The sequence below is a fragment of the Trichechus manatus genome, unplaced genomic scaffold, assembly GCF_000243295.1.
Source record: "Trichechus manatus latirostris isolate Lorelei unplaced genomic scaffold, TriManLat1.0 scaffold00163, whole genome shotgun sequence".
Lineage (NCBI taxonomy): Eukaryota > Metazoa > Chordata > Mammalia > Sirenia > Trichechidae > Trichechus > Trichechus manatus.
The window spans coordinates 1,151,198-1,166,128 of record NW_004444099.1 but is presented as its reverse complement, the minus strand read 5'-3'; the positions used below and the strand labels follow the sequence as shown (position 1 = coordinate 1,166,128).

Sequence of the window (14,931 nt, the reverse complement as noted above, 5' to 3'; positions counted from 1 at the left end):
ACCATACTTATTCAATCTGTATACTAAGAAAATAATCTGAGAAGCTGGACTATATGAAGAAGAATGGGGCATCAGGATTGCAGGAAGTCTCATTAACAACCTGCGTTAGGCAGATGACACAACCTTGCTTGCTGAAAGTGAAGAGGACTTGAAGCACTTACTGATGAAGATCAAAGACCACAGCCTACAGTATGGATTACACCTCAACAAAAATCCTCACAACTGGACTGATAAGCAACATCGTGATAAACAAAGAGAAGATTGAAGTTGTCAAGGATTTCATTTTACTTGAATCCACAATCAACACCCGTGGAAGCAAGCAGTCAAGAAATCAAATGATGCATTGCATTGGGAAAATCTTCTGCAAAAATCTGCTCTTTAAAGTGTTAAAAAGCAAAGATGTCACCTTAAGGACTAAGATGCGCCTGACCCAAGCATGGTGTTTTCAATCACTTTATATGCATGCGAAAGCTGGATGATGAATAAGGACGACTGAAGAAGAATTGACACCTTTGAATTGTGGTGTTGGCGAAGAGTGTTGAATACACCATGGCCTGCCAAAACAATGAACAAATCTGTCTTGAAAGAAGTACAACCAGAATGCTCCTTAGAAGCAAGGATGGCGAGACTACGTCTCACAAACTTTGGACGTGTTATCAGGAGGGATCAGTCCCTGGAGAAGGACGTCATGCTTGGTAGAGGGTCAGAGAAGAAGAAGACCCTCAAAAGGATGGATTGACACAGTGGCTGCAACAATGGGCTCAAGCATAACAACAATTGTGAGGATGGTGCAGGACCGGGCAGTGTTTTGTTCTGTGTACATGGGGTTGCTATGAGTCGGAACGAGCTGGACAGCACCTAACAACAACAACAACAAAGACTTCTTGACTGCAAATACCTTTTTTTAACAACATAAATGGCATAGTGGTTAAGAGTTTGGCTGCTAACCAAAAAGTTGGCAGTTCGAATCCACCAGCCAGTCCTTGGAAACCCTATGGGGCAGTTCTACTCTGTCCTATAGGGTCACTGAGTCGGAACTGACTTGACAGCAACGAGTTTGGTTTTTTATACATGTGGACCTTGCCGGATGGAGTACACAGGAATCAAATTGACTACATCTGTGGAAAGTGATGATGGAAAAGCTCAGTATCATCAATCAGATCAAGACCAGGGGCTGGCTGTGGAAGAGACCATTGATTGCTCATATGCAAGTTCAAGTTGAAACTGAAGAAAATTAGAACAAGTCCACAAAAGCCAAAGTATGACCTTGAGTCTATCCCACCTGAATTTAGAGACCATCTCAAGAATAGATTTGACACACTGAACACTAATGACCAAAGACCAGAAGATTTGTGGAATGACATCAAGTACATCATGAAGCATGCAAAAGGTCATTAAAAAGATAGGCAAGAAAGAAAAGACTGAAATGAATGTGAGAAGAGACTCTGGAACTTGCTCTTGAACATAGAGTAGCTAAAGCAAATGTAAGAAATGATGAAGTAAAAGAGCTGAACAGAAGATTTCAAAGGGCAGCTTGAGAAGACACAGTAAAGTATTATAATGACATATGCAAAGACCTAAAGTTAGAAAATGAAAAGGGAAGAAAATGCTCGGCATTTCTCAAGCTGAAAGAACTGAAGGGTCACCCATGGTGGACAGATTTCAGCGGAGACATAAGGATTTCATTTTACTTGGATTCACAATCAACACCATGGAGGCAGCAGTCAAGAAATCAAATGACGTATTGCATTGGGCAAATCTGCTAAAACGACCTCTTTAAAGTGTTAAAAAGCAAAGATGTCACCTTGAAGACTAAGGTGCCTCTGACCCAAGTCATGGTATTTTCAATTGCCTCATATGCATGTGAAAGCTCGACAATGAATAAGGAAGACCAAAAAAGAATTGATGCCTTTGAATCATGGTGTTGTGGAAGAATATTGAATATACCATGGACTGCCAGAAGACTGAACAAATCTGTCTTGGAAGAAGTACAGCCAACATTCTCCTTAGTAGCAAGGATGGCGAGACTTGGTCTTATGTACTTTGGACATGTTATCAGGAGGGACCAGTCTCTGGAGAATACATGATGCTTGGTAAAGTAGAAAGTCAGCGAAAAAGAGGAAGCTCCTCAGTGAGGTGAATTGATGCAGTGGCTACAACAAAAAGCTCAAACATAGCAACGATTGTGAGGACTGGGCGGTGTTTCGTTCTGTTGTACATAGGGTCGTATGAGTAGGAACCGACTCAATGGCACCTAACAACAACAACAACAACATTGTTTGGTTTAAAGATAACTTCAGGGGCTAGTTTTGGGTTAAGGTTGAAAGATTACCTCTGGAGCTCCAGGGGCACATGGCTTCTTGAAAGGGATGATCTCTGTCTTCAGAAAGGAGAAGTCTGAGAATGGTGAGAGACGACCTTCAATGAAGACACTCTAGAGCTCTCCTGTCCAATACAGTGGCCACTAGCCACGTGTGGTTAAACTTAAGTAAAATGAAGTAAATTAAAAGTTCAGTTCCTCAGTTACACAAGCTGTGTTTCAAGATATTGCTAGCCAAACATGCCTAGTGTCTACCATATTGGACATTACCATCATCACATATTGGACATTGCTGTCATCACAGAAACTGTCATTGTCACCTTCGTTTTTTGCAAAGTCATTTCACGGAAGTTATCTCCCAGGTCTTCAGGAAGTGCCATCTGGTAGGCTTAGTGGCTGGCCCGACAGATGGGTTTAGCAGTTAAGAGCATCGGGCTTTGGCTGTGAATCCTGGCTCCACCTCTCCCTAACCTCAGTGAGCCTCATCTGTAAAATGAGAGTAGTAGTTACTTGTGTGTGTATGTGTGTGTGTGATGATTCATGGAGACAGGCATGTACAGCAGGATGCTGGCACAGGATCATTGCCTATAAATGGTAGCAGCTTCACTATTTTACAGAGGAAAACTGAGACCCAAAGAAGGATGTGACATGGCCAAGGGCATAGAGCTAATAAAAGGCAAGCCCAGAATGCCAACTCCCATCTCCTGTCTTGCCTGCGCTGCTCCTCCCAGCGCCCTGATCTGTACAGGAGGAGCTGGTGTCCGGAGGGCTGAGCAGGAGGCTGGCCGTCTGCAGGGTGGGCTCAGCCCAGGGCCAGGCAGGATCTGCTCCAGGAAGAAGGGCTGAGGGACTGGAAGTCTCAGGTTTCTTTGGGTGGATGCAGAGACCCTTCTAGCTCCATTTTATTTAAAATCTTCTTGGCCTTGGAGTTTAGCTACTTCCCACCTCTCTTCAAGCTAGAAACTGAGAAAAGTACTTTGTTTTGGTCTCACACAGAGCCCTGGGTTGGGATCTTGAGTGCCTCATGATGAAGCAGTTCTTAGGGCCTTCCCGGAAATGCTGACTCCTCCAGGAAGCCTGTCCTGATTTTCTAACACTTGCTATGGATTGAACTTTGTTCCCCCAAAATAGGTACTGAAGTCCTGGCCCCTGTATCTATGGATGTGATCCTGTTTGGAAATAGGGCTTTTGTTGTGTTATGTTAATGATGCCGTACCAGAGTAGGGTAGGTCTTAAGCTTTATCACTTCTGAGTTTTAAAAAGAGCAGAGTAGACAGAGAGACACACATAGGGAGACCCTGATTTGGACTTTTAGCCTCCAAAACTGTGAGAAAATAATTTTTTTTTAAAAAGCCACCCACTTGTAATGTTTCTATTATGGCAGCACTAGATAATTAAGGAAGCCCTGGTGGCGCAGTGGTTAAACGTTCAGCTGCTAAATAAAAGGTTGGCAGTTCAAATTCACCAGCCGCTCCTTGGAAACCCTATGGGACAGTTCTACTCTGTTCTATAGGGTCACTATGAGTTGGAATCGACTCGACAGCAGTGAGTTTGGTTTTTTTCTGGTAGGTAACTAAGACACACCCCTTCATCCCCTTTATTTTGTTCGAGTTCTGAGAGCCCTCTGCACTTCTCCATGACAGGAATTGCATCTTGCTTCCCACGGCCCAGGGGATGTTCACCATTTTTGGGCCAAGGACCCCTTTGGCTCTCTAGGGAAACCTGTGGACTCCTCCTTAAAGCAAGATATTTAAATGCATAAGATGAAATACATACACAATTACAAAAGAAACCAATTGTATTGAGATATATTAATATTACAAAACCAAATTTGTGATATAGTAATAATGTACTTCTTTATCAATGCATTAAATCACAAGATCTAGCAGCGGGTCTAATAACTACTGTAATTTTGAAGTCATGATGAACATAAATGATATTTGAAGGTATTTGCAATAACTGTAATATCATTTCTATGGGCAATAAAGTCACAGGTGCTGTTAACGCTACTGTTGTTTGTTCCCTATATTCAGAAAGGAAGGAAGGGCTACACGTCAGTTAGAGGCAAATGCAAATAAAGATGTGACTTTTTTTTCCCCATCCCAGTTCACAGGCCTGCTGAATCCCATCCATGGGGCTGCAGAGGTCATTTCCAGCCTCCTTTAATCTCCCCTCAGCCATATCTAGCCTTTTGTTGTGATCCCATGGAGCCTGATTCTGAGCCTGGAACATAGTAACCAAACCAAACCAAACCCATTGCCCTTGAGTCGATTCTGACTCATAGTGACCCTATAGGACAGAGTAGAATTGCACTATAGGGTTTCCAAGGCTGTAATCTTTACGGAAGCAAACTGCCACATCTTTCTCCCAATGAGTGGCTGGTGGGTTAGAACCGCCAACCTTCCGGTTAGTAGCCGAGTGCTTACCCATTGTGTCTCCAGGTCTCCTGTGGAACATAATAGGTGACTGGTATGTGCCCTGGTGGTGCAGTGGTTGAGAGCTACGGCCTGCTACCACTGCTAACCAAAAGTCGCCAACTCAAATCCACCCGCTGCTCCTTGGAAACCCTGTGGGGCAGTTCTACTCTGTCCTCTAGGGTCGCTTTTGAGTTGGAATTGACTTGACGCAACAGGTTTATGTGCCTTTCAGGGTGAAAACAGGCCCTTTACAAGTCCTCTAAATGCAGACTTGCCCCAGCCACCAGGTGCTTCCTGAAGGAAAGGACGTAACTGCTGCTCCCAGGGCCTTCTGCTTCCCAGCTGAGCTTGAAGCTGGGCCTCTCCCTAGGAAGAGGAAGCTGGGTTCAAGGCTGCCGGGCTTGGGCTCGGCAACAGGGCTGCTGGGTGGTCTCGGATGATGATGCCACATCATCCACAAAGCCCATGGGCTACTGGCAGCATGTTCTTTCCCTTTTTGGCCCCAAATGGGCTTGGTCCCTTGCTCCCAGCTCTGTTTCTCAGAAACTGTCCTGCTTGACAGATGGACCATTTGCCTCCCGAGCTGGAGGTGGAGTGGCTGGCCACCTGGCGAAGCCTATAATTAGCAGAGAAGAGCGGGCGGAATGCACGCTAGCATCGACAGACGATTTTTTACTCAGATGGAAACATAAACTGATGTTATCGGAAGTGTAAATATCATTTGGAAATGTTGATGTTCCTGGGAAGGGCTATGCCAGCCTCTCCCCATTCCCACTGTCCCTCAGAGCATGAAGAACCCAGATTGGCCATGCAGTGTGGGGACCCGCCTCCGGGGATGCCTGCCAGGCCGCTTGGAGTGACGGCACCTTCAGATGAATTGGAAGGAATGGGCCAGTGACAGCTCCGTGGTGAGGGGGGTGGGTGGCGGGGGAGGTGTTGGGAGGCCCGGGTCTGCATTTGCCACAAGAGTTTTTCCCATGCTTTTAGTGGTCTGGAAATGTCTCAGGGATAACCAGCAAGGAAAAGGTGATGCTTTGCAGCAGGAGGGAGTGAGATCAGATTAAAGGAAGTTTTGTTTCCTGCCGGCAAGGCTGCTCTGGAGTGGTCCCGCGCTCGGATGTCCTCTGAGGAGCTTGTAAAAATAGAAGCTGCTGCTGCCTTTATGGAGAGGGCTGGGTTGGGCTGGGGTCAGTTCTGCTCAGAATTGGGGCTGCTGACAGTGCTGTGTTTTGGGGATGGTTTGCCAAGCACGGTGCCTTAATCCAGAAGCATAACCTCAGGCAGGGAGGAGGGATGGGGGCAGGCTCTTGGGGGAAGAGGTCAGGGCCCATGCCCCTCCTGCAGACAACACAGGGAACATAGGACTCTCCAAAGAATATGGAATCACTTCTGGAAATAGTAAGATGTCATAGTTCTGTTGGTCACGTGACAGGGTAAGAATTACACTTTTCATCAAGATAGAAGGTAGAAACCCATCTCTACCACCCTCAAGTACATCGTGCCCTTCTCCAAATGTTTTGTTCACTCTATGCCTGGGTTCTGAAGGCTTCAGTTCTGTGGGGTTTTTATTTACCCATGATCCTCAGCCTTGGGGTGGAGGGATTTCTGGGCCTTGTGTCTGGTTCAGGATTAGGGTTTAGTGAGCAACTCCTTTTAGGTGGAGTAATTCAAGGAGGGGGCTGGCTTTTTAAAGGCTGCTCATCCTTGTTCTCAGAAGACACAAGGGAATTAGGCTGGCCTTGAACAATGATTTCACCATGTTCTGGGTTTTGGAGCATGAACTGATTAGACAGGCCCTGGTTAATCTTTCTCTATCAGAGGTGGATTTTATCTCCTGTGGTATTACCATTTTCCTGTAGAGGTATGTGTGTATGTATGTGTGTGTGTCCTGCCTTATAAATTTTAAAATTTACCCAAAGTGGATAATTTTGATGAAGTCACTGTGCTCGAAGTTTTTCTGATATGGCCAGCTTATTGTCAAGTGCAGAGTTTGTCAATGCCTTTAGCACCTCTGACCCATGTGTATTGGGAAAGCATTCCTTTTAGATGGGAGCAGTGCATCTCAGGAATCCCAGATCATCTTTTCAACCCCAGAGAACGTCCCTTAGATGTGAAATACAGCAGAGTTCTGGACCCAAACGAGGATGGCTTGCTGGTAATCTTCTGGGTATTGAGTGCTTCTATGAAGTTAGGCCTGTTTGCTTGACTTGTTAAAGCTTCGGGGGAAGCAGGCAGTCCCCTGTACCCGTGACATTCTTGGTGCTCTTTAGAAGGGGGGTGAGGAGAGCTACTTTGAGGACACTGGCCAGGTAGACAGTAACTGAAGGGGGAGCCTTGGGTAGCCACGCTAATAGCATATCTTCCCAACCACTGCCCCTACCAGTTGCCATTGAGTCGATTCCAGCTCATGGAGACCCTATGTGTGTCAGAGTAGAACTGTGCTCCATAGGGTTTCTAATGGCTGATTTTTTGGAAGTAGATTGCCAGGTCTTTCTTCTGAGGTTCCTCTGGGTGTTCTCAAAATTCCAAACTTTAGGTTAGCAGGTGAGCACATTAACTGCACCATCCAGGGACTCCTATCTTCCTAGCGTCTGGTCTGTATTATCCGCATTTCGTTTACTGGGACCTGAGCTGACAGCACTGTGACTGTTGTTTACTCTCCTGTGCTGCCTTCGGCTCCGTGGAGAGGTCCAGTGTACTTAATCTAATGACTCGTCAGAATCCTTGGACAGGTAGGAAACTGGTGGACACGTCTGACTCAAGCCCATGGGCATCTATTGGAAAGCCCTGTTCTCCTTCAGTTAGCAACGTTGGTTGCAGACGTTGATCATGCTTCCTCCCTGTCAGGATGCTCTGGGCACAGTGGGTGCCCCCAACGCCGAAAACCTGTGCCGACGTGGAGCTTATGTTCGTCAGTGAAGGCAAACAATTTAAAAATAAAAGAAAATATGTGATATGTTAAATATGGATAAGTGCACAGAAAATAAAACGGGGAAATTGGATGAGGAGTTTCACGGAGAGGGAGTTTCCACTTTTAAGTAAGGCCTCACTGAGCAGGTGACAATTGAGCAGAGAGGAAGGAGGTGAGGGAGTGAGCCATGTGGGTGTGAGGAGGAAGAACATTCAAGGCAGTGGGAACAGCCAGTGCAAAGGCCCTGTGGTGGGCACCCTTGGTGTGCTCAAGGAGCAGCAAGGCGGCCAGTGCAGAGAAAGCAGAGTGAAGAAGAGGAGGGAGCCAGAAGTGAGATCAGACAGGCTATGGGGGGGGGGCAGATCTCGTAGGAAGTTTCAGACTGTTACTAGGATTTGGGCCTTTATTCTAGGTGCACAGAGTCACGAGCTGCTCTGACTTAGGTTTTACTGGGTCTCTCTGGCCACTGTGTGGGGAACGGGCTGAGGGGGCTGGTTGGGAGGCTATTGAGGGATCCAGGGGAGATGTGGCAGTGTGGCCCAGCCTTGTCTGAGGGCTGGGGGGTGGGGGCATCAGGTGACAAACCTTCCTGAGGATTTAGTACAAGACTTTTCAGGCCAAGAGAGAAAAGGGGTCCTCCAAGTGCATGGTGCTGCGGGTGGGGCTTTACCACCTGGGTTTTCCCGATAGGGTGCTACAGTGGTCAGCTTTCCATTCTTAGAAAAATTCATAATGAGAGATTTTACTTAAAAATCCCCCCAAAATTCCTCCCACCTCAACCTTGAGCCTCCAAGTGGTCACCCTGAAAGAGAGCCCTGTTTTCTTGGTGCTGGGTAAAGTGCTGGTCCCCTGAGCAGTTCTGGACTTCCCTTGCGTGCCCTGCTTGCTTAGTGCTCACCCACGGCTCGGTGCTTTCCGTGTTTGCAGTGTTTCCACCTTGTGATCTCAGTGAAGCCTCACAAAAAACTGTGGGCAAGCAGGGCAGAAATGAGTGTCTTTGTACCCATTTTTCAGATGGGAACACAGACTCAGTGTGATCAAATGCCCGTCTGAGGCCCAGGGTCAGCAAGCAGCAAAGCTGAGACTCCAACCCAGGCTCCCTGACTCTCTAGGCTGTGGCATTTCCTCTGACCCACCAGTATCCTCTCCTAAAGGGGTGTCTCCAAATAAGGTCCACTCTTGTGCAGGCACCTGATGGAGGGAAACCCCTGACAGCAGGCACGACAGCCCCAGATGAACTATTTGGAGGAAAATCAAGTGACCATCAGTTTTTCTCTGCTCTCACTTCCTGCTTTCTTGCTGCAGCTGATCGGGGCCCTGGTCCTGTCTGTGGGGATCTACGCAGAAGTCGAGCGACAGAAATACAAAACCCTTGAGAGTGCCTTTCTAGCCCCGGCCATCATCCTCATCCTCCTGGGGGTTGTCATGTTCATCGTCTCCTTCATTGGTGTGCTGGCTTCCCTCCGAGACAACCTGTGCCTTCTGCAGTCGGTGAGTCAGCTCCAGCCACCCTCAGCCAGGGCGGGGTGGGGGCTGCAGTCCCCAGGAGAGCTGGGTAGACTGCGCCCAGGCCCTGGGGGCAGCTCAGTTCCTTCAGGCAGAGTCTCAAGCCAGCTCCTGCAGAGGGTTTCCTGGATCAGCCCATCTGTTCATGTTGGCCCAAGAGTGCCCAGGCCACTGCCATTTTTGAAAATATCATTCTGCTCATTTACTTAAACCTTTGTTCATCTGAACTCTCAGTTCCAAGAGAGAGAACTGAAATTCAAATGAAAGCAAGCAAAGACAAAAAAGGAAGAGGGTGATGGGTTCATTAGCTCATGTAAGTAGCAAACCCACAGCAGGGCCCAGGGGTTCAGGTGCGCTGGGTCTTTCTCTTGCCCTCCCAGGAAGATGATAATGAGTTCATTAGCTCATGTAACTAGCAAACCCACAGCAGGGCCCAGGGGTTCAGGCTCGTTGGGTCTTTCTCTGCTTCCGCCTGGCGCCCGGTGTCATCTTCCAGCCAACAGTCCTTATAGCTCTTGACCCCAGGGAATCTTTCCTGGTAACTCTGGCCAAAAATGCAGGCTCTGATGGACTGGCTTGGGCCATGTGCTCACCCCCCTGTCAGGGGGTGGAGTCAGCCCTACCCTCACCCGTTTACTGTGGGGCGAGGGATGGTTCCCCAAAGCCAGGATCTATTTTACTCTACACCAATGTGTCTGTCTTGGCTTCATGTCTCCCCTCAGACGGGAAGCCCCTTTAAGCAGTGTCTTAGTGCTGCCTGAGGCTGGAAGTTGCGGGAGTCAGTCTGGACAGTGCCTGTTCTCTAATAACGGGTAGGGAGATGTGGTATCCTTGGAGCCTCAGACACCCATCACCGGCTCCACTTGGGGGGTCCCTGCATGACCAGCTGGCATTGCTGTCCCAGGCCGCCCATCACGCTGGCTCTGACGTCTTGGCCCAGCTGGAGCGAGGCAAGGTTCTCCCCGTGGGGACAGCCAGGTGCTTTCCCACCTGGACCTGCTGAGGACCCCTGGGATAAACGCTGACAACAATCTGGCTGAGACGCTGAGTCACTCTTCCTGACCATGAACACCACAGTTGGGCTTTTCCAGGGAATATTTGTCCATGTCCTGTGTTCTCACAGGAGGGGGGAGGGGGACAAAGGCCCAGGAACCAATAAGAGCTCAGACAGATGATTCTGCCCATGACTAATGTGCGCTCAGACCTCAGAGCAAACGCCACTTCCCCTGACCTCGCATATGTCCTCCACCTCTCTCTGACTGAATCTCTAAATCTTGTTTTTTAGTTCATGTATATTCTTGGGATCTGCCTCATCATTGAGCTCACTGGTGGTGTGGTGGCCTTGATCTTCCGGAACCAGGTGGGCCTGGGGTTTCATTTATCAGCCACGTGCTTACTAAGCATGCACAGTGTGTGCCCTGGGTTGTAAACTGCGGGTGCTGCGGTGAGCAAGATAGATAACCCCTCAGGGAGCTTCCATTCTTCTGGGGAAGACGGGCACTAAACAAGCAAATCAGTTAATAAGAACATGCAACAGGTGCTATGAGAGTGCCTGTGGGTGGAGGTGGGTAGGGACAGCACTTAAGAGGGTGGTGACATAGCTGAGAAGGAGGTGGCATCTTATTGGAGGCTTTAATAATGAAAAGGCTCAGAGGAACACAGGCCGAGGAACCGCAGGAGCAAAGGCTCTGGGGCAGGAATGAGCTCAGCAAGTTTGCAGAACAGTGTGGAGGCCACTTGCCTGAAGCAGGTGAGTGATGGGGAGAGACGGGGAGAGGCCAGGTAGACCACCTAGGTCATCGTGGGTGATGGTTTTAGAGCTCGAATGTTTTTCGGAAGGCAGTAGGAAGCCTTTGGAGAGTTTTACGCAAGGGAGTGATGTGATGTTTTTAAGGATGGTTCTGGCTGCTGAGTGGACAGTAGGGAGGCCAGGGGCCAAGCGGGGAGACCAATAGGTGGCTGCAGTGGTCATCCAGGGAAGGGGTGATGATAGCTTGGCCAGGGTGCAGGCAGTGGGCCTGGGCAGAAAGGGTTGGATTTGCTGGATGTTTTGGAGGCAGTGCTGACAGGACTCCCTGCTGGATATGGGGTGAGGAAGAGTCAGGGTGAGAGGTGATGCTTGGCATCCTGGCCCCGGAAGGGTTTGCAGACTCAAAGGGCACTGAGAGCTAGGAAGGAGTCCCTGGGAGGTACAAACAGTTAACACACTCAGCTGCTAACTGAAAGGTTTCAGGTTCGAGTCCACCCAGAGTTACCTCAGAAGAAAGGCCTGGTGACCTACTTCCAAAACATCAGCCATTGAAAGCCCTGTGGAACATGATTCTACTCTGCCACGCATGGGGTCACCATGAGTTGGAATCAACTTGATAGCAACTAATTTTTTTTTTTTTTTAGAATCTAGGGCTCTTCTTATGAGCCCCAGGAGAAGGGAGGGGAGATTCCCATTGTACTGATGGAGCCATTGAGGCACAGAGAGGTTAAGAGACCCTCCCAAAAGCACACAGCAAGGCAGAGGCAGCACAGGGATGCTTCGCAATCCAGTCTTATTACCACCTCCTTCCTTTCCCTCTTTTCCACCTTTCATGCCATCTGCTCTGAGCTGGCAGAGCTGGGATATTGGTTCGTTTTTCAGCAGCCTTGAGCCTGCTTTTCTGTGTGACCAGGCAGAGCTCCCAGCAGTTACGGGTTAGTGCTTTCTGGCTGGAGCCCACATCCAGTTCAGGGTCAGCAGCATCAAAGGCTTTAATAAACAGCCCCCTAAGGGAACAAGGCTTCTAGCTTTCAACGTGCTTTGACAAAGGCGCTCTTATCCATATTTTCCAGTGCTCTGTAGGGCAGCAAGGGCAGCGCACCACCCCCTTTTCCAAGTCAGGGAGCTGAGACAAGGCATTGGCCCTTGGAACCCCCAGGGGTCTTAAGATGCCGTGGGCCTGGGGTCAGGGTGAGAGTTCTCAGTTTTCTCCAAACCCTGTGGTTCCGGCCTGTGACGTGTGTCCCTTCTCCTTGGTCAAACCCCTCGTGGGCATCACTGGGCCCTGCCACCCACTGGAGCCACCAGGGCGAGTCTCGGGTACAGCCCAGCATGAAGCCCAGGAAGGGCCCACCACTAGGGCTCTCCACTGTTTGGAGGCTCAGGATGGGCCATGATATTAGAGGCCCAGGATATATAACTTCAAAAATTTAAAAACAGGTTACAAAATTATACGTGCGGTAAGATCTCCACAATGAAAAAACAAGTCTGAAGGAAAGACTGGAGGGAAGTAGAAATAGTAACTCTTATTTCCTCTGAGGGCTGAGACTAGAGGGATATTTAGTCTCTCCTTTCTATTTTCCCCTACCTCCCAAATGTTCTTTTCTTTTCTTTCTTTTTTATAACCAAGGGGAAAATACCATGTTGAGAAAAATAAGGTCCTTTCCAATTCTAACGTAACGTGACTTTGTAAAATGAGAGACGGGCCAGTGTGAGAACAGGGAAGAAGGAGCAGCCTGGCTGGTGGTAGGGGTGGTAGGAAGGGGCAGTATAAGGTAGAGAAAATGGCACAGAGCAATCTGTTTTTTCCTCACCAAGCAAAGATCACAGATTTCTCTGAGCCACAGTATAGCAAGTTCAGTCTCCAGCCCCACAGGCTACCTGTTAACTACAAGAATCCACAGGTGAAAACAAATCATCACGCTAACGCCTCCTCACTGGTTCTCAGAAAGGTGCGCAGACCCTGGCACTGGCAACAGGACTGCCAGACCATAACAAGATAACCAGACTCCCAACACTGCTGTCAGTCACCTCTTGACCCCAGAGAGGTTTCTCCTGACAGGCATGACCCAATGGTCAGGCAGAAGCTGCTTCTCTGGCCATGCACCCGGAGAGCCGGGCACAGAGGCAGATGGCCCCCGAGGACCCCGACACCTAGACCCCAGCCAGAGGCAGGGGGAGGACGTGAATGACCCCTACAACTGTCTGCGTCTCACTCCTTATGACACCTGCCTTGCCTCGGCTTGTTCCGGAATCCTCTGGTGAGGGTGTCGGGGTGTCGGAGGTGGGCAGCTCCTGCCGTGTGTTCCCTGTGTGCTGAGGTGTAAGATCAGGCAGAGCTGAGCAGGGACACCCAGAGGGCCCTGGGCCATAGCTGGCCCATCAGTACCACCATCCCAGAGCCTCCCTCCCTCAACCACTGTGTAGGAAGGGCAGGGTCTCTCTCCCAGCCCTGATCAGAGGTGCTGCGGTCACACCCAACACCAGGCCAGCAGAAGGAGGGAAGCAACCAGCCTGCTTATTTGATCATGGTGCTGGCTCTGGTTCGCTCTGGCCCACTTTAAGGTCAGGGGCAGGGAGGCAGGAGGCCGGATCTGGCCTCCACTGCTGAGCTCCTGAATGTGCTGCTGGTGGCTCCAGAGGTCGAGGAAGTTCAGCGCTGACCTGGCCGGACTCCCACTGCTAGTATGCTCCGCTGAAGACAGCCATTTGAGATGAGGGCTGGAAGCCACAATACCTGGTGTCATGGTTTGAATTATGTCCCCCCAAAAAATGTGTGTATCAATTTGGCTGGGCCATGATTCCCAGAATTGTGTAGTTGGCCTCCATTTTATGACTGTAATTTTATGTTAAAGAGGATTAGTGTAGGATTTTAACACCACCCTCAGCCAGATCACATCCCTGATCCAATGTAAAGGGAGTTTCCCTAGGGTATGGCCTGCACCACCTTTTACCTTACAAGAGGAGGAAAGGGAAGCAAACAGAGAATTAGGAACCTCATACCACCAAGAAAACAGTGCTGGGAGCAGAGCACGTCCTCTGACCTGAGGGTCCTGTGCAGAGAAGCTCCCAGACCAAGGGAAGATTGACGACGGACCTTCCTCCAGAGCCGACGGAGAAAGCGTTCCCCTGGAGCTGATGCCCTGAGTTTGGGCTTGTAGCCTCCTGGACTATGAGAGAATAAACTTCTCTTTGTAAAGCCATCCACTCATGGTATCCTGTTAGAATAGCACTAGATGACTAAGACAGATGGTATTATGGATTGAATTATGTCCCCCTAAAATAGGTGTTGTAAATCCTAACCTCTGTGCCTGTGGTTATAATCCCATTTGGGAATGGCTTGTCTTTGTTATGTTGATGAGGCAGGATTAGTGTAGGGTGTATCTTGAGTCAATCTCTTTTGAGATATAAAAGAGATTAAATAAGTGAGCAGAGAAAGCTGAGGTAAAATAGATGCCAAGACACGTGGAGACCTCCAAGGAACCAGAAAGCAGAAGCTGAAGAGACAAGGACATTCCTCCAGAGCCGACAGAGAGAGAAAGACTTCCCCTAGAGCTGGCACCCTGAATTTGGACTTCTAGCTTCCTAAACTGTGAGAAAATAAATTTATGTTTGTTAAAGCCTTCCACTTGTGGTATTTCTGTTACAGCAGCACTAGATAACTAAGACAGCTGGGAAACTGAGGCAGAACCCCACACCCCAGTGGGGATCAGACATGTAACTTCAGGCCAGGTCTGAGGAAGGGTCCGGAAAATATTTCAGAAGACCCTCAGCATTCTACCCTCTTCTTTCTGATTTCTGGGTTCTCTTCCACCCTTGGTGGCCAGTTGGGCTCATCCCAGGGCCTGAGCAGAGGCTGGGGTCTGGGGCAAAGAGGACTATCAGCCTCTGAAAGGGGCTGGGGAATCCCAGATGATGGCTCAGCCCCAGGCACAAAAGGAGGAAGGCCAACTCCCCCCACCCCAACTGAAGTTATGAGAATGGTCAGCAGGTAGGTCAGGCTGGGCTGCCAGCAGCCACCCTACCC

The 14,931-nt window shown here is 49.1% G+C and overlaps 1 protein-coding gene across 1 annotated transcript in view; it reads left to right on the top strand.

Moving 5' to 3' along the window:
• Positions 1 to 14,931, top strand: part of TSPAN15 (tetraspanin 15) — a 57,697-nt gene that overhangs the window by 28,460 nt on the left and 14,306 nt on the right. Inside the window, exons 2-3 of the mRNA XM_004386379.2 lie at positions 8,954 to 9,139; positions 10,440 to 10,514. Coding sequence (XP_004386436.1) covers positions 8,954 to 9,139; positions 10,440 to 10,514 — 261 coding nt within the window. The remainder of the gene's footprint in view (positions 1 to 8,953; positions 9,140 to 10,439; positions 10,515 to 14,931) is intronic.